At 46.8% G+C, this 25,858-nt stretch overlaps 1 protein-coding gene across 1 annotated transcript in view; it reads right to left on the reverse strand.

Moving 5' to 3' along the window:
• LOC140428106 (sex comb on midleg-like protein 2) overlaps positions 1–25,858 on the reverse strand; it is a 236,940-nt gene that overhangs the window by 14,856 nt on the left and 196,226 nt on the right. The window contains exons 9-11 of the mRNA XM_072514172.1: positions 18,486–18,621; positions 16,588–16,791; positions 3,983–4,165 (exon numbers count right to left, since the gene is read on the reverse strand). Of these exons, the coding sequence (XP_072370273.1) occupies positions 3,983–4,165; positions 16,588–16,791; positions 18,486–18,621 (523 nt within the window). The remainder of the gene's footprint in view (positions 1–3,982; positions 4,166–16,587; positions 16,792–18,485; positions 18,622–25,858) is intronic.

Here is a 25,858-nt window from a genome sequence, read left to right on the forward strand (position 1 = left end):
CTGAAAAAAATCCACATCCAAATTAGGGGCATACACACTAACCAAGACTACTCTCACCGCATCGAGCTTACCCCTAACCATATCAAATCTGCCGCCCCCGTCCGCAACTGTACCCTCCGCCTCAAATTGAATCCTTTTATTAATCAGGATCGCAACCCCCCCTAGTCTTAGTGTCGAGCCCCGAATGAAAGACCCGACTAACCCAGCCCTTCCTTAGCCTAACCTGGTCTGCCACTTTCAGGTGCATCTCCTGCAGCATGGCTACGTCCGCCTTCAGAACCCGCAAATGCGCGAACTCTTCACTGGCCCGTTTAGCCCTCTAACATTCCATTTGATCAGCCTGGTTGGGGGACACTTCACCCCCCCCCCTTTGCCGATCAGCCATTCCCTTTCCTTGGCCAGCCCCCCAGCCATGTGTCGCGGCATCCTCTGGCCGTCTCCTGGCCGGCTTCACCCATGACCTCCCCACTTTTGCCATGTCCCTTTTCCATCCTCGTCAGCAGATCCCTGGCTCCCCTCCCCCCTGGCCCATCCATACCACTTCCCCAAACCAGTCCCGCTTAAACAAATACTCTACAGAAGTGACCAAAAAGGAGACATTCAAGGAAACCACGAAAAAGAACAAGAAAAACACATCGCAACCAAAATATATTCACCTAAAAAGGTCGGAAAAACAAAAAGAACGGGCCCAAGCATGCGGGCATCTCTCATAGCGAGAGTGAAACAAAATAGACTTAAAAATTCTATCATGAGTCCAAGAGTCCTCAGCTCAGGGCCAGCCCTTGCTTCTTAACAAAGTTCATCATCTCCTCGGGTTCCTCGAAATAGTGGTGCTGACTCTCACAGGTAACCCACAGTCACGCCGGAAAAAGCAGCCCGAATTTCACCTTGTTCTTATACAAAATCTCCTTCACCTGCCTGTAGTCTCCCCTCCTCTTGGCCACCTCAGTACTCAGGACTTGGTAAACACGCAGGGTGCTATTGTTCCAAGTACAGCTTCGTGTGCTCTTGGCCCATTGCAGAACCCGCTCCTTGTCCAGGTACCTGTGGAACCGGACCACCATCGCTCGTGCGGGACCCCCTTGTCGCGGCTGCCTCACCTGCACTCTGTGCCCTGTCCACCCGGACTGGCGGGCGAGGGAACACCTCATTCCCCAGCAGCTTCTGAAACATACCCTCCACATACGCGGCAGCATCCAGCCCCTCAGCCCCTTCTGCCGGCGAGATCTGTTGTCCAGGTCCTCCAGCCTTTCCAGGAGCATTTTTTGCTGATCCCTCAACCTCCGAATCTCCACGTCCGCCACAGTTTGAAAGTCGGCCTGCTCCTCCACCGTCTTCTCCAGCTTCAGGAGCTTCTCAGCCTGATCATCTAGTCTTTTTTCCCCAATCGGTCCATCGACTTCTGGAGCGGCTCCAAGTTATCGCGCTTCAGAGCTAAAAAGCCCTCCTGCATGGCCTGTAGCAGTTGCTCCATTGTAGGCTGGGCTGTCGGCGCCTTGCTCTGATCATCGGCCATATTGGTCTCTCTCACAGCCTCCACCCTGCCCTTGCTTGACCACTTCTTCTGCTGTTTACGGTCCCTCTGGCTTCTTAAGTCCATAGAATTCTGTATCGGTTCAGTGCCTGAGTACTATTTCTTTCCAGTTCCGCGCTCAAAAGCGCAAAAAAAGTCAGGGGAACAGGTCCAAAAGTCCGACCGAAACGGGAGCCACCAAATGTGCGACCTACTCCCTCATAGCCACCACCGGAAGTCCACTAGCACATTGTTAATTTGGTATCTGCGCTGCACCTCAGACAAATAGTGGGTACATGAAGCCCAGCAGCCACTCGGGAGCCTTTTCACGTCCCTATCTATACATCACTTCATCCAAAAAATCAACTGCACCACCTCAGATCGGTATGTTTTCCTTTGAGAAATGAATGTCATGCACAAGGTTTTCTTCTCGGATTGGAAAATGCATGCAAAGCTTTAATAATCTTCCACTGAAATGAAATAATTGACAACAACTGACATTCCAAAACTTGGAACTATTGTTACTGAAGAGCTGAGAAGGGGAGATGAAGATGGCACGACAAAGAGAAACCTAGAGGGGATACTAAGAAAATATTGAGCACACAAACAGAAAGTTAAGGTGAAGCAGTGCGGAATCAGTTCAACTTTCAAAGAACAAAACAAAGAACAAGGAACAATACAGCACAGGAACAGGCCTTTCGGCCCTCCTAGCCTGTACCGGTCATGATACCAACCTTTGCAAAAACCCTCAGCACCTCACTGTGCCATATCCCTCTATACAAATCTAATCCATGTGTTTGTCAAGATGCCTTTTAAACACCGTTAATGTATCTGCTTCCACAACCTCTCCTGGCAACGCATTCCAGGCAACCACCACCCTCTGGGTAAAATACCTGCCTCGCACATCTCCTCTAAACATTGCCCCACGGACCTTAAACCTATGTCCCCTGATGACTGACCCCTCCATCCTGGGAAAGAGTGCCTGCCCATCCACTCTATCCATACCCCTCATAATCTTGTAGACCTCCATCAGGTCACCCCTCAACCTCCTTCTTTCTAATGAAAATAGCCTGAGTCTATTTAGTCTCTCCACATAGCTAACACCCTCTAGACTAGGCAACATCCTGGTAAACATACTCTGTAACCTCTCCAAAGCCTCCACATCCTTCTGGTAGTGTGGTGGCCAGAATTGTGTGCAATATTCCATGTGCGGCCTTACCAAGGTTCTATACAACTGTAGCATGACTTGCTAGTTTTCATACTCGATGCCCCGTCCAATGAAGGCAAGCATTCCGTATGCTTTTTTGACTGCCTTGCCCACTTATGTTGCCACCTTCAAAGATCTATGGACATGCATGCCCAGATCTCTCTGACTTTCTATATTCCTAAGAATTTTGCCATTATGGTACATTTCCCCTCTTGTGTTAGACCTACCAAAACGCATTACCTCACATTTGTCCAGATTAAACTCCATTTGCCATTTCTCTGCCCAAGTCTATCCATGTCCTGCTGTATCTTCTGACAATCCTCAACACCATCTGCCACTCCACCAACCTTGGTGACATCCGCAAACTTACTAATCAGACCGGCTACGTTTTCCTCCAAATCATTTATGTGCACTACAAACAACAGAGGCCCAAGCACAGATCCCTGTGGAACACCACTCATCACAATCTTCCATTCAGAAAAACACCCTTCTACTGCTACCCTTTGCCTTCTGTGACCGAGCCAGTTCTGTATCCATCTTACCACCTCACCTCTGATCCCATGACTTCACCCTTTGTACCAGTCTGCCATGAGGCGCCTTGTCAAAGGCTTTACTGATGTCCATGTGAACAACATCCACTGCCCTCCCCACATCAATCATCTTTGTCACCTCCTCAAAAAACTCGATCAAATTAGTGAGGCACGACCTCCCCTTCACAAAACCATGCTGGCTATCACTTACGAGTCCATTTGTTTCCAAGTGGGTATAAATCCTGTCCCTAAGATTGCTCTCCAATAAGTTACCTACTACCGATGTGAGGCTCACCAGCCTATAGTTTCCAGGATTATCCCTGCTACCTTTCTTAAACAGCCTCTGGGATCTTACCTGTCACCAATGAGGATGCAAAGATGTCAGTCGAGGCCCCAGCAATTTCCTCCCTCGCTTCCCTCAGTTTTCTCGGGTAAATCCCATCCGGCCCAGGAGACTTATTTACCTTAATATCTTTTCCTTTTTTCCCCACCATCTCACCAAAAATTAGGAAGAAAACGTGACTGGTAAGGATGTAGCCAGTTTACTAACATCTATCTGTAAATGTACTTCAATTGGCTGAGATTTTCACTTTTAGCTTTCCAGGAAAAATTAGCAACTAACTAATTAATGTGCTGGATTGGCTGTTGCACAGATTTATATTAGAAAGATCTGCAGTTTGAATGTAAAATCCTAAGTTTTATTTATTTCTTAATTGAAATAGTCTTCTTTACCTGTTTTAACTCTCTCATATTCTGTTGGACTGTGTGCATTACCCACATAAGGGCTGAAAGGTTGGCTGCTAAAGAGGTTCTCACATTGCAGACTGTAACAGAGTTTCTCCAGAAATCTCAAAACAAACGAGACGCTATTCACAGATGGAAGCTTCACAGTGTGTTTCTCTCCATCAAATGTGGCTACAAAAGGAAAAAAAAGTAGTGTTTGTTGGACTTAAGTGCAAAACATTTCAGTAGCACTAGAAAAAAAATTAATTAAATATGAATCAAGTACAGAACCTTTAAAAAAAATTACTTCACTTTGTTTACAAGTCTCAGATTTAAAATAAATCTACTTGTTTGCCCAAGTTTCAAAATTATCTGGGAAGTTAACAAAAATAGCATGTTAGTGTTACAATCTTAAGACTACTGATCATAAATTTAGATTGGAATTATAGAAAGTGATACGGAATAAAATAAATGCCAATACAAACTCAGAGGAGTGATTGAAGAGCTTTTGGTTTCATCTGGAATTGAGATACAGAACAAAATGCTTCATCTTGAATTACACAGCCACAAAATGTAGCCCTGTGAAGTTACATCTTAAATATGACTTGTACATTTATAGCCCCGAACAGGCACCGATGTGGCGACTAGGGGCTTTTCACAGTAACTTCATTTGAAGCCAACTTGTGACAATGAGCGATTTTCATTTCATTTTCATACAGTTCCTTAAACATAGCACCATTTGAGCAACAAGTGGTATTTTAAAATGTTTCAAGCTTTGCAATCAGCTCTCAAGCCTTAGCAAGTGGTTGAAGACAGTAGCTTCAACTGGGTGGCTATAAATTGCGAAGTTTGGACTTCCGGTGGCGGCTATGAAGGAGTAGGTCGCACATTTGGTGGCTCCCGCTCGGGTCGGACCTTTGCCCCCGATTTTTTGTCGGACTTGATTCAGTAAATTGATGGTGGAGGCAATTGTGAAGTGGATTCCTACATCAGTGCATGGAGAGGGGGACCATAAGTGCTCGCAAAGGAAGAAATAGGCGAACAGAGAAGGCTTGGGCTGAAGCTGCAGCGGGAGAAAGCATGGTGGACAACCGGGGTCTTGGCTTGACGACCCAGCAGTCGACGGAACAGCTGATGCCGTTCCTACAGGAGGGCTTTGCCAAGCAGAAACAGGAATGCTTGGACCCGATTAAGGAATCGATTGCGCGGCTGGAACTTAGACTGGATGCTCAAGACTGGGCGATCCAGAAAGTGGAGAAGGCGCTGACTGAGCAGGAGGAACATCAAACAGCAGTGGAGTTGGAGGTGGGGATGCTGAGAGACCAGCAGAAAAGGCTCCTGGAGAAGGTGGAGGACCTAGAGAATAGGTCCTGCTGGCAGAACTTGAGAATAGTTGGTCTCCCGGAGGGGTCCGAAGGAACGGACGCAGGGGCATACATAGTGGGCATGTTCGAGAAGTTACTGGGGGATGGGACGTTCTCCCGACCCTTGGAGGTGGACAGGGCTCACAGAGCGCTCGCAAGGAAGCCGCGCACGGGGGAGCCCCATCACCCACCCCCATGAGGAGCAACATTTTATTTTGAGTTGCCCAAGGAAGCAATGGATTTCGTTAGAAGGAAAGGGCTGGTGGCGGACTGAAGTCCTGAGGATCTTGGCAGCTTGATCACCACGATCGTGTTAACCATCCTCGCTGCAGCGTTCATGTTAAAAAAACGTTTCTTGTTTTTCGGATGTTATTTGTAATGCCTTCTGTATTGAGTTGGGGCCTGTTGCAGAGCTATGTGAGTTAAAGTTTGAATTTGCACTGATGGGGGATGGAGGTGTGAATGTTTGATGTTGGATCTTCTATTGGATTTTTTTTTCCCCGTGTTTCTTTCGGGCAATTGTGTTGGGATTGTTTTTCTTTTGAATGTGTGTCCGAGCCCGGGGGGGGGGGGCAATAGGTGGGAGAATGTCTGGCGCCATGGACAGGTCAACAAGCTAGCTGGGCAGGCTAGCTCACGGAAGCACAGTGGGGGGTGAGCAGATGTTATGCTTGCTGAAAGGGTTGGTTTATAGAGTGCTGTTACTAGGGAGGGGGGGGGGAATGTTCTGCTGATGGGGGAGGGACTTTTGCTGTGGGACAAAAAGGAGGTCGGGGGTGGAGGCTGCCTGGGCGCAGGCCGGCAGATGTGTGGGGCGCGGGCTGGAGACTGGCCCAAGAAAGGTGATGGCTGATCGGGGGGGGGGGGGGGGGGGGGGGGGGGGGGGGAGAGAGAAAGAGAGACGATAAGCCCCCCAACCAGGCTGATTACATGGAACGTACGAGGGCTAAATGGGCCGGTTAAGAGGGCACGCGTGTTCACGCATTTGAGGGGGCTGAAGGCAGACGTGGTAATGTTATATTAGACGCACCTTAAGGTAATGTTATAGGAGATGCACCTTAGAGTAACTGATCAGATTAGATTAAGGAAGGGATGGGTCGGACAGGTTTTTCACTCGAGGCTGGACTCTAAGACTAGAGGGGTCGCGATCCTGATTAACAAGCGAGTGTCATTCGAGGCGGGAAGAATAGTTGCGGATGTGGGAGGCGATTATATTATGGTTAGTGGGAAGCTGGAGGGGTTGCCGGTGGTGCTCGTGAAAGTGTACGCGGCAAATTGGTAACATGTGGATTTCATAAAGAGGATGTTGGGGAAGATCCCGGACCTGGATTCGCACAAGTTGGTCATTGGGGGGGGGGGGAGACTTTAACGCAGTCATTGACCCAGGGCTAGACCGGTCGAGCTCAAGGACAGGCAGGGTGCCAGCAATGGCAAAGGAACTAAAGGGGTTTATGGAGCAAATGGGGGAGGTGGACCCATGGAGATTTGGGCGGCCGAGAGTGACGGAGTTCTCCTTCTACTCACATGTGCATAAAGTGTACTCCCGGATTGACTTTTTTTATTTTGAACCGGGCTCTACTGACGGGGGTAGTGGACACTGGGTATTCGGCGATCATAATTTCAGATCATGCCCTGCACTGGGTTGACCTACAGGTGAGCAAGGTGGGTGGCCAACGCCCGCACTGGAGACTGGACGTGGGACTTTTAGAGGATGAGGAGGTGTGTGGGCCGCTGAGGAAATGTATTCAGAACTACCTGGAAGTTAACGACACAGGTGAAGTTTTGGCGGCGGTGGTCTGAGGGGCATTGAAGGCGGTGGTTAGAGGGGAGTTGATCTCGATACGGGCCCACAGGGAGAAGGCAGACAGAGCAGAGATGGACCGACTGATAAAGGAGATACTGCAGATCGACAGGAGGTATGCTGAGACCCCAGAGGCAGGGCTTCTAAGGGAGCGACGGAGGCTACAGGCAGAGGTTGGCTTGTTAACTACAGGGAAGGCGGTGGAGCAGCTGAGGAAGACGAGGGGGGCGATTTATGAATACGGAGATAAGGCTAGCAGAATGTTCGCGCAGCAGCTCAGAAAGAGGGAGGCAGCCAGGGAGATTGGGAAAGTAAGGGATGGGGACAGGAACCAGGTCGGAGATTCAGCGGTGGTTAATAAAGCGTTTAAGGAGTTTTACAGCAGGTTGTATGAGTCGGAAGCCCCACCTGGGCCGGAGGGGTTGAGGTAATTCTTAGGGGGGCTAAAGTTTCCGAAGGTGGACGAGAGGTTGGTAGAAGAGCTGGAGGCCCCGGTTGGGTTGGAGGAAATAGCAGATGGCCTGAAGGCCATGCAGTCGGGTATAGCCCGGGGCTGGACGTGTACCCTGTGGAGTTTTATAAAAAGTTCTCTGGGATATTGGGGTCGCTGTTGAGGAGGACATTTAATGAGGCAAGGGAGCGCAGGATGCTTCCCCCGACGATGTCACAGGCCACTACCTCATTGATCCTGAAGTGGGACAAGGACCAGGATCTATGGGGGTCCTACAGGCTGATCTCCCGACTAAATATAGACGCCAAACTGTTGGCCAAAATCTTGTCCTCTAGGATTGAAGACTGCGTTCCGGGCGTGACTGGGAGGACCAGACGGGATTCGTTAAGGGTAGGCAGTTGGCGGCCAATGTAAGAAGGTTGCTGAATGTGATCATGATGACCCCAGAGGAGAGGGACGTGGAGGTAGTGGTCGCAATGGACGCAGAGAAGGCATTTGATCGGGTGGAATGGGAATATCTGTGGGAGGCACTGGGGCGGTTTGGACTTGGGCGTGGCTTCATTGGCTGGGTCAGACTGCTGTATCAGGCTCCTGTGGCGAGCGTACGGACGAACAAGTCAACATCGGACTATTTCGGGCTGCACCAGGGGACGAGACAGGGATGCCCCCTCTCCCCACTGCGGTTTGCGCTGGCCATAGAGCCGCTGGCAATTGCGTTGAGAGCCTCAAGGGGCTGGAAAGGACTGATCCGGTGGGAGGGAGGGATGGAGGGAGGGAGGGGGGTTCGGGGGGGAGGAGTGGAACACAGAGTCTCGCTATACACAGACGACCTGCTCCTCCCCACTAGAAGGGATGGAAGAAATTATGAGGATTCTGGGGAAAATTGGCCGGTGTTCGGGTTATAAATTGAACATTGGGAAAAGTGAGATGTTCGCGATCCAGGCAAGGGGACAGGAGAGGCGATTGGGGGAGCTGTCGTTTAGGGTGATAGGGGGAAGCTTTCGGTACCTAGGCATCCAGGTGGCGTGGGGATGGGAACGGCTACACAAGTTAAATCTGGCCCGACTAGTAGATAAATGAAGGACAATTTCCGAAGGAGGGACGTGCTCCCGTTGTCACGAGCTGGAAGGGTGCAGACAGTGAAAATGACGGTCCTCCCGAGATTCCCGTTTGTGTTTCAGTGTCTCCCCATTCCATGGTCCTTTTTTAAACGGGTTAATAAGATGATCACTGACTTTGTATGGGCGGGTAAGACCCCGCGAGTAAAAAAGGGGATGCTGGAGCGGAGCCGGGGGGGGGGGAGGGCGGGCTGGCGCTGCCGCACTTTAGCAATTATTATTGGGCGGCGAATATAGCCATGATTAGGAAGTGGGTGGGAGCGAGTGGAGGCGGCATCATGCAAGGGCACTAGTTTGGGGGCATTGGTAGCGGCGCCTCTGCCGTTCCCGCCGGCAAGGTACTCCACCAGCCCCGTGGTGGTAGCGGCCCCGAGAGTCTGGGGCAATGGAGGAGACATGTGGGAGTGGAGGGAGATTCGGTCTTGTCTCCAATCTGCAATAATCACCGGCTGAATGGAGGGTTCTGGTGATGGCAGAGTGCAGGGATTGAGAGGATGGGGGATATGTTTATAGAGGGGAGCTTTTCCAGCCTGAGGGAGTTGGAGGAGAAATTTGAATTGACGAGAGGGAATGAGTTTAGTTACCTACAGGCACGGGACGTCCTATGCAGGCAGGTCTCAACCTTCCCGCTCCTACCGTCAAGGGGATACAGGACAGGGTAGTTTCCAGAATGTGGGTGGGAGAAGGGAGGGTTTCTGACATTCACAAGGAACTCATGGGGTCAGAGGAGACACAGACCGAGGAGTTGAAACGCAAATGGGAAGAGGAGGTAGGAGGAGAGATAGAGGATGGTCTCTGCCCAGACACGTTGAGTGGAGTCAACGCATCCACACCATGTGCCAGACTCAGCCTGATACAGTTTAAGGTTGTTTACCGGGCCCACATGACAGTGGCCCGTATGAGCAGGTTCTTTGGGATAGAAGATAGGTGCGCAAGGTGTGTGGGAGGACCAGCGAACCATGTCCATATGTTCTGGGCATGCCCAAAGCTTAGGGGATTCTGGCAGGGGCTTGCGTATGTCATGTCCAACGTGTTGAAAACAAGGGTGGCACCAAGTCCAGAGGTGGCGATTTTCGGAGTGTCGGAAGACCCGGGCATCCAGGAGGAGAATGAGGCAGACGTTCTGGCCTTTGCTTCCCAGGTAGCCCAGAGACGGATATTATTAGCATGGAGGGATACAAAGCCCCCGAAGTCGGAGACCTGGCTATCTGACATGGCTAGCTTTCTCTGTTTGGAGAAAATCAAGTTTGCCTTGAGAGGGTCACTGTTAGGGTTCGTCCGGAGGTGGCAACCGTTCGTCGACTTCTTTGGGGAAAATTAACCGTCAGCAGAAGGTGGGGGAGGGGGGGGGGGGGCGTCGGGTTTAGTTTAGTTTAGAGTAGGGTGTTAGTAAAGGTGGGACCTGTGAGGGAGGAAGATGGCTTTTGCACTATGTATATATTTGCATGTACAGTGTTTCTTCTGTTGTTATAAAACCATAAATACCTCAATAAAATGTTTATTAAAAAAAAATTGTGAAGTTTCATTTTAGTTGTACACTGGGGAATAAATACTTGGACAAAGCCACAGTAGAGCCTTACATCAAGGCATATATACCTTCAATTGCTCCTTTGTAAGCAGGTCAACAAGTCATTACTATTTCCCGAACAGTAATCACATGGTATTGTGGAGCAAAAAGGAAGAAATAATTGCAGCTCAATAGAAAAGCACGTAAATAATAATGGGAGGTTTTACTCTACATACAGAATGGAAAAGTCAGATGGGCAAAGGTAGCCTAGTTGTGGAGTTTCAAAGAATGTTTCTGGGATAGATTCTTGGGGAACAGCATGTTCTGGAGCCAACCATGCTATATTAGACCAGGTATTGTGCAACATGATGGGAATAATTAATGATCTCAGAGAAGGCTCTCCTAGGTAGCAGAAACCATAATATGATAGAATGTTACATTCAGTTTGAGGGAGAGAGGAGGGGGTCTTTAAACTCAAATATGGACAATTATGAGGCATGAAAGCAGAGCTGCCTGAAGTGAATTGGCAAATTAGGTTAAGATATACATCAATAGAGATGCAGTGGCAAACATTTAAGGGGATATTTTAGAATGCACATAATAAATACATTCCAATGATTAAGAACAATTCAAAGGGAAGGACCCATGATCCATGGTTAACTAGGAAGGTTAAAGATAGTATCAAACTTAAAGAAAAGCATATAATTGTGCAAAGACAGGTGGGAGATCAGAAAACTGAACAAAATATAAGGAACAGCAAAGGATGATTAAAAGATTAATACGGAGAGATAAATTAGGGTACAGGAGAAAGCTACCCCCAAAAATGAAAACAAGGAGTTTAAATAAGCATTAGCCCTATAAAGAGTCTGGAGAATTGATAATGGAAACCAAAGAGATGACAGATGAATTGAACAGGTATTTTGCATCAGTCTTCTATAGAAGCTAGAAGTACCTTCCCAGAAGCAGCTATAAACCAGGAAATGGAAACAGGAAATAAACCAGTGCTGTGGATAAGGGAGAACTAGTGGGTATATTGTACAGATTTCCTGAAGAAGTTTGATCAAGTGTCACATCAAAGGTTATTGTGGAAAATAAAACCCAATTGTGTAGGGGGTAACATATTAGCATGCATAGAAGATTGGCTAGCTAACAGGAAGCATAGTAGGCATAAATGGGTCTTTTTCAGGTTGGCATGATGTAAAGAGTGATGTGCAAGAGGAGCAATGCTGGGACCTCAACTGTTCACAATTTATATAAATGACTTGGAGGAACAGATTGAAGGGATGGTTGTCAAATTTACTGATGACATGAAGTTAGATAGTAAAGTAAGTTATGAAGAGGACATAAAGGAGGCTACAAAAACATATAGATAGGTTAAGTGAGTGGGCAAAGATCTGGTAAATGGAGTATAACATGAGAAAATGTGAAATTCCTCTTTTTGGCAGGAAGAATAAAAAGCACATCATCTAGATGGTGAGAAACTGCAGAGTGTGAATGCAAAGGGATCTGGGTGTCACAAAAGGTTAGTACGCAAGCACAGCAAACAATTGGGGAAGCAAATAGAATGTTAGCGTTTATTGTGAGGGGAAATGAATACAAAACTTAGGGTGATTATGCTTCAGTTGAACTGGGCACTACTGAGACCACATTTGGAGCACTGTGCATATTACTGGTCACCTTATTTATGTAAGGATGTGAATGCGCTGGAAGCAGTTCAGAGACAGTTTACCAGAATAATACCTGCAATGGATGGGTTGTTTTATGAGGAAAGGTTGGACAAATTAGATTGTATTCGCTGGAGTTTAAAAGAATAAGGCAACTTGATTGAAGCATACAAGATCCTGAGGGGTCTTGACAGGATGGATATGGAGAGGATGTTTCCTCTTGTGGGAGAACGTAGAAGCAGGGGTCACTGGTTAAAAAGAAGGCGTTGCCTATTTAAAACAGAGATGTGGCAAAATCTTTTCACTCAAGAAGCTGGTGGGTCTTTGGAATTCTCTCAGAAGCATAGAATCACTACAATACAGAAGGAGGCTATTCGGCCAATCAAGTCTGCCTCAAGCCTCCGAAAGAGCACCATATTTAGGCCCACGTCCCCACCCTATCCCCGCAACCCCACCTAACCTTTTGGACACCAAGGGGCAATTTAGTATGGCCAATCCACCTAACCTGCACATGTGGGAAGAAACCGGAGCACCTAGAGGAAACCCACATAAACGCAGGGAGAATGTGCAAACTCCACGCAGTCACCCAAGGTTGGGATTGAGCGCGGGACCACGGGACTATGAGGCAGCAGCGCTAAGACTGTACCATAAAAGGTGGTGGAAACGGAGTTTTTAATATTTTTACTGAAAAGGTGGAGGAAACGGAGTCTTTGAATATTTTTAAGGCCGAGGTGGATAGATTCTCAAAAAGGGAAGGATAGATTATCGGGGGTAGGTAGGATGCAGATTTGAGGTTATGATTAGCCATGATCTTATTAAATGGCGGAACAGGCTCGAGGGACTGAATAGGCTACTTCTGCTCCTTGTTCATATGTTCCATTTATTTTAATCAACTTATCTCTGTTTCCACATCCCTTTTCAACCAACTTCAAGATTTAGGTAGGCTGAAAGTGAAAGCCTGCTAAAAGTGATGATGTGAATTCAAAGTGGATTCCAGTGCATTAGAAAACAAATGGAGGAGGAAGAATTTCAAAGATAACAAGTTGTATCTTTGAGGGCGAAATGAAAGATTTTAGGAAAACATGTGTACAATTAAGGGTGAGACAGCCTTCATGTGGGTTAACATGCAGTATATATGTAGTGTAGAACCCATTAAAGATTTTCACTCAGCCCTATAATTTCTGTTGCAGAATCAGAGGTCAAATATAACAATCCAAAAAATAATTTTAAAATGCAATTCACATTTGAAGGCAACAAATTATTCTCAAGTTTGTGCCACATCAAGAATTATTTTAGTTTTGCTTTATGTGATTGAAACCCATGAAAAAACACTTATTGTGTCAAAACTGTCATCCATGGTAAGATGAACTCAAGTTGAGAATACAGTTTTAAAAATGTAACTGATCTGGAGAACCTTTCAGTTGAATATAGTAGAAATCTCACTGTTGGCCAACTAATTTGAAAAATTACAGGTGATTCATTAAGCCTTCGTTCCAACATTTAGGTGAGGCTTGGTCAAAAGGCACACACAATAACAACATTATAAACATGCAGTTAAAATCACAATTTTAATAAAATAATTCAAAGATTTCCAATAAGGGCTTTTAACAGGAAGTTAAAATCTCAGACAAAACCACATCCTTAAATAGGGCACAGTAGTATAAGTATATAACAGAATAAAGATAGAAGCTAGCTAGTCCTTATAATTTAATCACCCTCTAAAAGAATTACTCCTGACTGCAGTCACGTGCCTACCAAGTCTACATCGGATATCAATATTTGGTACAGATCTGGTCCTGTGTAATGAGACAGGATTGATTAATGATCTCATAGTTGGGGATCCTCTCGAAGGAGCGATCACAATATGGTGGAATTTAAAGGACAGATGGAGAGTGAGAAGGTAAAATCAAACACTAGTGTTTTGTGCTTAAACAAAGGAGATTACAATGGGATGAGAGAAGAGCTAGCTAAGGTAGACTGGGAGCAAAGACTTTATGGTGAAACAGTTGAGGAACATTGGAGAACCTTCCAAGCGATTTTTCAGTGCTCAGCAAAGGTTTATACCAACAAAAATGAAGGACGGTAGAAGGAGGGAAAATCGACCGCGGATATCTAAGGAAATAAGGGAGAGTATCAAATTGAAGGAAAAAGCATACAAAGTGGCAAAGATTAGTGAGAGACTAGAGGACTGGGAAATCTTTAGGGGACAACAGAAAGCTACTAAAAAGCTATAAAGAAGAGTAAGATAGATTATGAGAGTAAACTTGCTCAGAATATAAAAAGATAGTAAAAGTTTCTACAAATATATAAAACAAAAAAGAGCGGCTAAGGTAAATATTGGTCCTTTCGAGGATGAGAAGGGAGATTTAAAATGGGAGATGAGGAAATGGCTGAGGAACTGAACAGGTTTTTTGGGTCGGTCTTCAGAGTGGAAGACACAAATAACCATGCCAGTGACTGATGGAAATGAGGCTATGACAGGTGAGGATCCTGAGATGATTGTTATCACTAAAGAGGTAGTGATGGGCAAGCTAATGGGGCTAAAGGTAGACAAGTCCCCTGGCCCTGATGGAATGCATCCCAGAGTGCTAAAAGAGATGGCTAGGGAAATTGCAAATGCACTAGTGATAATTTACCAAAATTCACTAGACTCTGGGGCGGTCCTGGTGGATTGGAAATTAGCAAACGTGACACCACTGTTTAAAAAAAGGAGGTAGGCAGAAAGCAGGTAATTAAAGGCCAGTTAGCTTAACTTCGGTAGTAGGGAAGGTGCTGGAATCTATCATAAAGGGAGAAATAGCGAGGCAGCTGGATGGAAATTGTCCCATTGGGCAGACGCAGCATGGGTTCATAAAGGGCAGGTCGTGCCTAACTAATTTAGTGGAATGTTTTGAGGACATTACCAGTGCGGTAGATAATGGGGAGCCAATGGATGTGGTATATCTGGATTTCCAGAAAGCTTTTGACAAGGTGCCACACAAAAGGTTGCTGCATAAGATAAAGATGCATGGCATTAAGGGTAAAGTAGTAGCATGGATAGAGGATTGGTTAATTAATAGAAAGCAAAGAGTCGGGATTAATGAGTGTTTCTCTGGTTGGCTATCAGTAGCTAGTGGTGTCCCTCAGGGATTAGTGTTGGGCCCACAATTGTTCACAATTTACATAGATGATTTGGAGTTGGGGACCAAGTGCAATGTGTCCAAGTTTGCAGACGACACTAAGATGAGTGGTAAAGCAAAAAGTGCAGAGGATACCGGAAGTCTGCAGAGGGATTTTGATAGGTTAAGTGAATGGGCTACGGTCTGGCAGATGGAATACAATGTTGACAAATGTGAGGTTATCCATTTTGGTAGGAATAACAGCAAAAGGGATTATTATTTAAATGATAAAATATTAAAACATGCTGCTGTGCAGAGACACCTGGGTGTGCTAGTGCATGAGTCGCAAAAGTTGGTTTACAGGTGCAACAAGTGATTAAGAAGGCAAATGGAGTTTTGTCCTTCATTGCTAGGGGGATGGAGTTTAAGACTAGGGAGGTTATGCTGCAATTGTATAAGGTGTTAGTAAGGCCACACCTGGAATAGTGTGTTCAGTTTTGGTCTCCTTACCTGAGAAAGGACGTACTGGCGCTGGAGGGTGTGCAGAGGAGATTCACTAGGTTAATCCCAGCGTTGAAGGGGCTGGATTACGAGGAGAGGTTGAGTAGACTGGGACTGTACTCGTTGGAATTTAGAAGGATGCGGGGGGGATCTTATAGAAACATATGAAATTAGGAAGGGAATAGATAGGATAGATGCGGGCAGGTTGTTTCCACTGATGGGTGAAAGCAGAACTAGGGGGCATAGCCTCAAAATAAGGGGAAGTAGATTTAGGATTGGGCTTAGGAGGAACCTCTTCACCCAAAGGGTTGTGAATCTTTGGAATTCCTTGCCCAGTGAATCAGTTGAGGCTCCTTCATTAAATGTTTTTCAGATAAAGATAGATAGTTTTTTGAAGAATAAAGGGATTAAGGGTTATGGTGTTCGGGCCGAAAGTGGAGCTGAGTCCACAAAAGATCAGCCATGATCTCATTGAATGGCGGAGCAGGCTCGAGGGGCCAGGCGGCCTACTCCTGCTCCTAGTTCTCATGTTTCCGAGCTAACTACTAAAAATCACTCTCTTGTAACATTCAACTGTTTCCACCTTGTTAATGCTGGAGAACAGATGCAAGATACAATATTTGATTGTTACTTTCAGTAGAATCAAGTCTTCTCCTCTGAAATTATTTTACAATAACTACATTTGAGTGTGGGGTGGAGACAGATTCAATTCAATCTGATCAATGCCTTCAAAACTGAATTGGATAATTAACTGAACAGGAAAGAAAATTGCAAGGTTACAAGAAAAAGGCGGGCAAGTGGGACTAGGTGAGCTGCTCTTACAGAGAGCTAGCATGGACACGATGGGCTAAATGGCCTCCTCCTGTGCTGTAACCGTTCTATGATTCTATCTGAAAAGTATCCAATTGGCTACAAGGCACCTTGAGTTCATGAAAGTGGCAATATGAATGCACTTCAACTGTAACAGAAATATCCAGGGGAAGTTCAGAGATTTTTATAAGCAATTTATGGTATTCCTTTGATACACTCACATAAATAAGAAACCTTTCTTTACTAACATCTCTAAATAATTGTAATGAAAGTGTATATGCAGTAGCTTGATCCCCTCACCTGTTATTACCTCTCCACCATGATGTCCAGACTTAAGAAGTGAGAAGACTGTTTTAGCCTGGTAGGCACAATCAACACAACTCTGTACAGCCTGTTGAAGCACTGTAGGCACAGGACCAGGTCCAAAATGATCTGGAAGCTGCTGAACGTTTTTTTTATTCAGGTGCGGTCCACAGTTTCCATGTTTGTTAACGTACACACAAACTGTAACAAAAACAGCTACTATTAAATATAGCTTCACCTTAATCTAGTCAAAAAGTTATATTAACTAGGAGCACACACTAACTTAATAGGGGCTAGTTTAATCCCTTGACCTCTTAAATGTTTTACTTAGGTAATTTCTGCCCTTACAAAGGTAAGGGATGTTGGTGCTAAGAGAAATAACAGTTTTTGACATCAGGCATTGAGAGTTTAAAGGTTAGATGCTGCACAGATAAAAGCAATTGCCAGCTTCAAAACAGCACCCCAAAATGCATTTTTCCTCCACTTTCCATCCTCTTGGTTTCACTGGATTGCCATTTTGTGTCAAATTATGGCGAGTTCCTTGAAGCGGCAAATCAACTTATTGGGAGGGAGAAAAAAAACATTGCACAGGTAATCCTTAAATCCAATAGTGAGATGGGATTTCCATCTCATCAATCTGGCATAAATTCAGATCTGGATTTCAAATAGAAGGACAAAGTGTGCTAATTCAGTATTGCACCAAATTCCAAACTTTAAGCACAATAGTACAATCGAATGATTTGTGCGAGATATTTAACCACTCTAGCCTAAGCACCTTAGTCAGTCATGTGAAGTTTCAAATCACTGCCGCTCCATTACTTTGCAACATTTAATAAACTACAACGAGCAGAATATAGACGTGAAATAAGTCCATCTGTTTTTATAGTTGAACAACTAAAAAGCTTGAGATCACTTTCATTGCATATAAAAATAACATGCATAGGGGATAACTTCAAAGATGAGAAAGAATGATGGATTAATGCACTAATCTGCAGTTTTTCACAACAGCGATAATGAAATCTGATTGGAGTTTAAGAATTAAGTATGAATTAAGAAATTATTTATCTTGAAAAATTCATCTGATATTTTGATATACTTAGACTACGACCATCTAAGTATTAAACTTAATGTGCTACTTGGATCCACTTGGCCCAAATATTTTCTTGCCAATCACAAAGTTAATATAGAACAATCAATCCATTAAAATGAAAATTTCCGAACATTTAGTTATGGCTTCTTGGCATTCAATTTTATAGAATTTACAATGCAGAAGGAGGCCATTCAGCCCATCGAGTCTGCACCGGCTCTTGGAAAGAGCACCCTACCCAAGCTCAACACCTCCACCCTATCCCTATAACCCAGTAACCCAACCCAACACTAAGGGCAATTTTGGACACGAAGGGCAATTTATCATGGCCAATCCACCTAACCTGCACATCTTTGGACTGTGGGAGGAAACCGGAGCACCCGGAGGAAACCCATGCACACACGGGGAGGATGTGCAGACTCCGCACAGACAGTGTTTGTTATGCACCATTAAAACTTTTAGGAAATTCTCATAATTTGGATCATTTAACTAATTCTATTAATTCAAAAGAGTAAGAGGTATATTTTTGCAGTTCAATTCCGAATAATCAAGCATTAGCTTTTCTCTGAATGCATAATGAATTGTTACCCTCAGGATGAGTGTCCCAGTTTCAAATGTCAAGAGCAAAATTGATCAGCGGGTGCTCAGCTGATCTTCCGTCATTAATACAGAACAAATCAAGAATATTATAATGTAGCTTTTTATTGACTGCATAAAACCACAACCATGCAATATTCTAATGGTTAATTAGGAAAAACCTTTTTTGTCCATTTTTGCTTACTGGTTAGAGATAAATAGAGACATTTACCTGTGGACATTACTGATGGAGTGCTGTTGTGAACACTAGCAGCATCCTGAAGTGACTGGGCACTGCTAATATCAGGTTCCGGGGTTGTTGTGGTAGGTGAGGGAGGATGTGGGCTCTGTGCTGTTCGAGGCTTTCTCTGAAATGTAAAAAACCTAGTTTGAAAATTACCACTAACCACATGTAAATTGCAAAAGGGTTTATTTCTGTTGATACTTGAATAATGCGGACTTTCTCAAACAAAATGAAAGTGCACATTTTATCTTTGGAAATCTGCATCAGGGAATCAGGCCGACAAATTTAACTCTCATAGTTTCAATTAGTTCTATTAACAACTTGCAACTAAAGCACACAAACTAATTACATGGGTTTCAATGGAAATTTATATCACTTGCCACTACCGTACACATTTTAGGAATTACTTTTAGAGTAACATTGTTATGTCTGGGAATTAAATTCTTAAAAAAAAATGTATTTTATTCCAAACGTGTAAAAAAAGCAACATATACAAAAACACTCCACAAACTCAGTCCACAGTTTATACACTTTTCCCCCTTTTTGCCCCCTCCCCCCATCCATCCACCCCCACCCGAGACGAACAGTTCCTCAAACATTTTCATGAACAGCCACCACCCACCGTGTCTTAAGGCCCTCCCTTCTCCCCCCTCAACTCAAATTTAATCTTTTCCAACCATGAAAAAAAACTGCACAAATCCCTCAGCCAGGCAGCCACTCCCGGCGCCAATTTAGCAAGATTCTTTAATATAGGAGGGATCAAGAGTGCTTCATCGGTCAATTATGGAGGCGAAGGCCAGAACATTGGCCCCCTTCCCCGCCAGCAGCCATGTCACTTCCGATACCCCAAAGATCGCCTCCTTTGGATCCAGCCTGCCCTCACCCCCACAATCTTAATAACATAGAATTTACAGTGCAGAAGGAGACCATTCGAGTCTGCACCGGCCCTTGTAAAGAACACCCTACTCAAGCCCACACCTCCACCCTATCCCCGTAACCCCACTTAACCTTTTTGGACACTAAGGGCAATTTAGCATGGCCAATCCACCTAACCTGCACATCTTTGGACTGAGAGGGGAGACCGGAGCACCCAGAGGAAACCCATGCAGACATGGGGAGAACGTGCAGACTCTGCACAGACAGTGATCGAAGCCAGGAATCGAACCCTGCAGCTGTGAAGCAACTGTGCTAACCACTGTGCTGCCCAGTGCCCCAAACACCGCTTCCCAGTATAGCTCCAGCTTCTCGCAACCCCAGAACATGTGCACATGATTCGCCACGCCTCACTCACACTCATCGGCCACCCCTTGCATGAACCCACTCATTCTTGCCAGAATCATATGTACCCGATGCACCACCTGGAACTGAATCAAACTCATCCTTGCGCTGGAGGAAGGTGAATTCACCCTCATCACCTCGCACCACAGTTCCCAGCCTATTTCCCCTTCCCGTTTGTTTTGATCCTCAGCCCCACCCCGCTTCCCCAACCACCCGCATATATCTCTAATCCTACGCTCTCCCAACTCATCTGGGAGCAGCAGTTGCTCTAATAAGGTGTACTCTGGCAACCTGGGAATCGTCCTCCACTCCTTTCGTACAAGTCCCTCACCTGCATATATCTAAATTCAATCCCCCTCGTCAACTCAAACCTCTCCCACAACTCATCCAGACCTGCAAACTTCCCTTCCAAGTACAAGTCCCACACCTCACCAGCTCTGCCTCCTTCCACTGCACATACATCCCATCCATCTCCCCCGGCTTAAAACTATGATTCCTGGCGCGGTAGTGTCAACACCGATATCTCCTCCAACTTAGAAGTGTCTCCGCAGCCGATTCCACACCTTGACCGTCCACTGTGCCACCGGGCACTCCGTATACTTCCTCGGTGCTAGTGACACTGGAGCCGCCTGGCAGTGGAACCATCACCATAGCTCTCGGACTGGAATCCATACATGACGCCTCCTCCATCTTTACAACCCCCCCCTCACCCCCGCCCCCCATCGCATCACCTTCTCCACATTTGCCGCCCATTAATAGTGCAGCAGGCTCGGGAGCCAACCCTCCTTTCTCTCTCTGCTTCTGGAACAGGGCCCTCTTTACCCTCGGCACCTTCCCTGCCCATATAAACTCCAAAATCACTGTTTCCAATTTCTGCAAAAAGGCCTTAGAGAGAAAGATCGGGAGGGTCTGGAAAATGAACAGGAACCTTGGCAGCACATTCATCTTTACCACCTGCACCCTCCCTGTCAATGTCAGGTGTAATGTATTCCATCTCTTAAAATCCCCCCCTAATCTCCTCCACCAACATTGTCAAATTTCACTTGTGCATAGAAGCCCATTCCCTAGTCACCTGAATTCCCAAATACCTGAACCTTTCCCTTACGATCTTGAATGGCAACACCCCAAAGTTGGCCGTCCGCCCCGCACAATCATCGGAAACATCTCACTCTTCCCGACATTTAACTTGTACCTGGAGAAGGTCCCAATCCTCTCCAATATTCCCATGATCCTACCCATACTCTTCAGCGCGTCTGCCAAAAACACGTAATCCGCATACAATGACACTCAGTGCTCTCTGCTCCCCTTCACAATCCCCTGCCACTCCACAGACCCTGGAAGGGCCATTGTCAATGGCTCAATCGCTAATGCATGCAATAACAGCAACACCTGACACCCGTCTTGTTCCCTGTGCAGTCCAAAACTCCTGTAAGCTCATCTCATTTATACATACACTTGCCACCGGGGCTACATACAACAGAGCCACAAACTTCGGGCAAAAGCCAAACCTACCCAAGAATTCAAATAAATACCTCCACTTCACCCGATCAAAAGCCTTCTCTGCAAACACAAAAATAATAACCTCCGACACGTGCCCCCTTGATGGAGTCATAACCACATTTAACAGCCTCCTGATATGACTGGAGAGCTTCCCGCCTTTACAAAACCCATTTGATCCTCAGCGACCACCCCAGCCCACATCCCTCCATCCTCTCTGCAACTAACTTCGCCAGCACTTTCACATCTGTATTAATCGACCCACACTCAACAGATCTTTCCCCCTCTTTGGGTTTAACGTGACCGACGCCCGTGTCAGTGTCTCATAGGATGCCCAGAACACCTCATTTATCGTCCTCGGCTCTGGCACTACCTTCCCCTTCTCTGTTCGCATCCTTCGAATTTCTTTAGTCGCAGCCTGCCTCCGCAGCTGGTGGGCCGGCATACGGCTCGCCTGCTCTCCATCTTTATATTGCAGCTCCCTAGTCCTCTGCAGCTGCCCCATTGAATTTCCCATCGTCAACCTTCAGCACCTTCGCCAAACTGCTACAGAACCTCTCCTCTCTGCCAACAGCTCTTTAATATCTCCTGCCCATCTTGATTATCTCATCCAGCAACCGCCCATGCTCCTCCCTGCCTACAATCCCTCTGCACCTTCAACGTCTCCCAGAACGTGGGGGCCGACACCTCCCTGCTCCACGTAATGCCCAATCGCCGACTTCACCTTTTCACAAAACCCCGTGGCCAGCACCCGGACCATGTCACACGACCCTCCCAGCCCACCCTCGAATGTCCGTCATCACTCCTTTTCCCGCTGCGCCACAGCAACCACACCCTTGTCAGCAGCCCCCCACTCTCCCGAACAAAACAACAAACCCATCCCCCTCCACTACGCCTACCTCCCGACAACCTCACACTGCACTCCCGTTAACTAACCCGCCCAACTAGCATGTGGCCCCTGCCCAAGACCACCGAAACCCCTACCCTCCCAATTCCACCCCCTCTTCCCCCCCCCAAAACCTCACCGGTGATATTTCGCCCATGGAGGGACCTGCCCTTCAAACACCCTGCCATCAAAACCAAAAGAACATTTCAAGGAGAAAAGTTTCTCAAGAACCCAAAAAGACCTCCTCACAAACTCCTCCAAAGTTCAAAGTCCTCCTTCTCCTGCTAGTTCATTGTCCCTTAAATTCCAGCGCCACCTCTGGCGTGCCAAAATAATATTCACGCTTCTGTAAAGTTACCAAGAGGCGGGCCAGGTACAGCACCCCGAACGTCACCCCCTTATTGAAGAAAGCAGCCTTGATCCGATTAAACCCGGCCCTCCTCTTTGCCAGCTCTGCACCCAGGTCTTGATACACCTGCAGCTCGATCCCTTCTCAGGTGCACTTCCTCGTCTGCCTTGCCATCCAAACAATCTACTCTTTATCCAGAGAGTGGTGCAATTCCACCACCACCATCCTTGGCGGCTCTTGCGGCCTCCGCATCAGCGCCCTGTGTGCTTGGTCGACCTCCAGGGGCCAGTCAAAGGCCCCATCCCCATCAACTGCTGCAACATTTTGGCCACATACGTGATGGCCTCTGCGCATTCGATGCCTTTGTGCATCCCTACAATTCTCAAATATTGGCTTCTGGAGCGGTTCTCCAGATCCTCCACCTTCTCCTTTAGCTTCTTCCGGAACCCTGCATCACCCCACCGTAGCCACCCCAGCTGCTCCTTGTGCTCCCCCACTGCCTCATCCACTTTCTGGATCGCCCGGCCCTGAAACTCCAGACTCTGCTCCACTCTCTCGATACCTGCTTTAACTGGCTCCACCACTTTGGCCAGGTCTTCTAGGGCCTCCTTCCTCTGCTGGCTGAACTTAGCATTCAGAAAGTCCACCAATTGTTCCGCTGACCACTGGGTGGGCAGAACGGGCCCTTTGCCCTCCGCCATCTTTACCTGTGCACACCTCGAAGATTCTACTATTCCAACAGTTCCTGTCTTCTCGTCCCACTCCTAGATCATAGATCCATCCACCAGCCACACCAGAGGAGTTACACCTTTTCCAGGTGCTTCTCCACTTCTTTCCATCCAATACTTCGCCCTTCAGACAGGGAAAGGACTCCTCCAACAGTCGCCCATACAGGTCCCTGAAGACCCCACCCCAAGTTATCCGTGTCCAGCAGCTCCTCTACCAGCAAGTGTCCCGGTTTCTGTGGGTACGTTGTTTCCCTACAGAGTAAGTTTTTGATCTGTATGTAGCTAGTTTCCTTTGGGTAGTTGAAATCGCTCCATCAGTTCTTCCAGCATCACTAGTCTATCGCCCCTGTAATGGTCACTAACTATCAACGTCCTGTCTTCCACCTTTTAAGGTGTCCATTGTGGCTGGCGTGAACTTGTGATTGTTGCAGATGGGGGCCGTGGTACACATTTTGGTCAGGCCGAATTGTTGCCTTACTTGGTTCCATGTCTGGAGAGTAGCTACCACCACTGGGCTGGAGTGTTTGGCTGGCCGGGATGGGAGCACTGTTGTGATTAGGGTTCGGAGGTACCCCCTATGCAGGAACTCTGTTCCATCCTCACCTATTCTGCTTCTGGCTCCTTCACCCATCCGCTCACTCTTTCCGCTGTGGCCGCTCAGTGGTAGTATTGTAGGTTTGGGAGGGTTAGGAGGGTTTGCTGACGATACGACCATAGTGGGCCGGATCGCGAATAACGATGAGTCCGAATACAGGAGGGAGATAGAGAAACTAGTGGAGTGGTGTAGTGACAACAATCTCTCCCTCAATGCCAGCAAAACTAAAGAGCTGGTAATTGACTTCAGGAAGCAAAGTACTGTACACACCCCTGTCAGCATCAACGAGGCAGAGGTGGAGATGGTTAGCAGTTTCAAATTCCTAGGGGGGCACATATCCAAAAATCTGTCCTGGTCCACCCACGTCGACGCTACCACCAAGAAAGCACAACAGTGCCTATACTTCCTCAGGAAACTAAGGAAATTTGGCATGTCCACATTGACTCTTACCAACTTTTACAGATGCACCATAGAAAGCATCCTATCAGGCTGCATTATAGCCTGGTATGGCAACTGCTCGGCCCAGGACCGCAAGAAACTTCAGAGAGTCGTGAACACCGCCCAGTCCATCACACGAACCTGCCTCCCATCCATTGACTCCATCTACACCTCCCGCTGCCTGGGGAAAGCGGGCAGCATAATCAAAGATCCCTCCCACCCGGCTTACTCACTCTTCCAACTTCTTCCATCGGGCAGGAGATACAGAAGTCTGAGAACACGCACGAACAGACTCAAAAACAGCTTCTTCCCCACTGTCACCAGACTCCTAAATGACCCTCTTATGGGCTGATTTCATTAACACTACACCCTGTATGCTTCATCCGATGCCAGTGCTTATGTAGTTACATTGTATATGTTGTGTTGCAATATTATGTATTTTCTTTTATTGCCTTTTCTTCTCATGTACTTAATGATCTGTTGAGCTGCTTGCAGAAAAATACTTTTCACTGTACCTCGGTACACGTGACAATAAACAAATCCAATCCAATCCAATCCATGTTGCTTTTTCTTTGTAGGATCTTTCAGACCATTGGATTCTTCACCCCCCCCACCACAACCCCCAACACAAATGCCATGATCAGTTTGTCTACCATTTTGAAAAACGCCGTGGCCATCGGTATGGATCTTAACTAGAAGAGGAATCTGGGCAGCACGTTCACCATGATCATTTGCACTCTCCCCACCAGGGGGAGTGTGAATGGGTCCCACCTCTGCAGGTCGTTTTTTTTTGTTGTTTCAACAGACTCGTCGGAAGTCCATTCATGCGCAATTTGGATCCCCAGGTAGTGGAATTTGTTTTGGGCTTGTTTGAACGGCAGTCCCTCCAGCTCTGCCCTTCTCACTTGCGAGTACACTGGGAAAATTTCACTCTTACTCAAGTTGAGTTTGTAGCCCCAGGAAGCTCCAAACTCTTTCAGGAGCTTCATGATCTCTTCCATGCTATCCTGAGATGTAGAGGACCAGGTCATCCGCATGGAGTGAGACTCTACACTCTACTAACCCCCCCACCGGATCCTTCTCCAGCTTGTGGTGGACCGGAGGGCGATCGCTCAATTGCCAGAGTGAACAGAAGCGGGGACAGTGGGCATCCCTGCCGTGTGCCTCTGTGCAGCTGGAAGTATTTAGAGCTGGTGTTGGTCCACACGCTCACCATGGGAGCATTATATAAAAGTTTCACCCATGCGGTGAACCCTAATCCAAGCCCAAACCGCTCCATTACCTTTTTAAAAAAAAGTTTATTCAGATTTTCCAACAAAATTTTAACAAACCCCCCCACAACAAAGAAAAAAGAACACAAACACAACAATCAAAAATAATACAAAACTTATACATTGGGTTTCCCCCGTATATAGCAACCCCCCCATATGACATTCAAAGGTACCCTTGGGGAAGCCCCCCCCACCCACCCAAATACCTCCCTTGAAGGAGGCCCCCCCCTCCCCTGGGTTGCTGCTGCTGACCTCCTCCTAACGCTCCGCGAGATAGTCAAGGAACGGTTGCCACCGCCTTAAGAACCCCTGCACAGAC

This window comes from Scyliorhinus torazame, chromosome 8 (assembly GCF_047496885.1).
Source record: "Scyliorhinus torazame isolate Kashiwa2021f chromosome 8, sScyTor2.1, whole genome shotgun sequence".
Taxonomy (NCBI): Eukaryota; Metazoa; Chordata; class Chondrichthyes; order Carcharhiniformes; family Scyliorhinidae; genus Scyliorhinus; species Scyliorhinus torazame.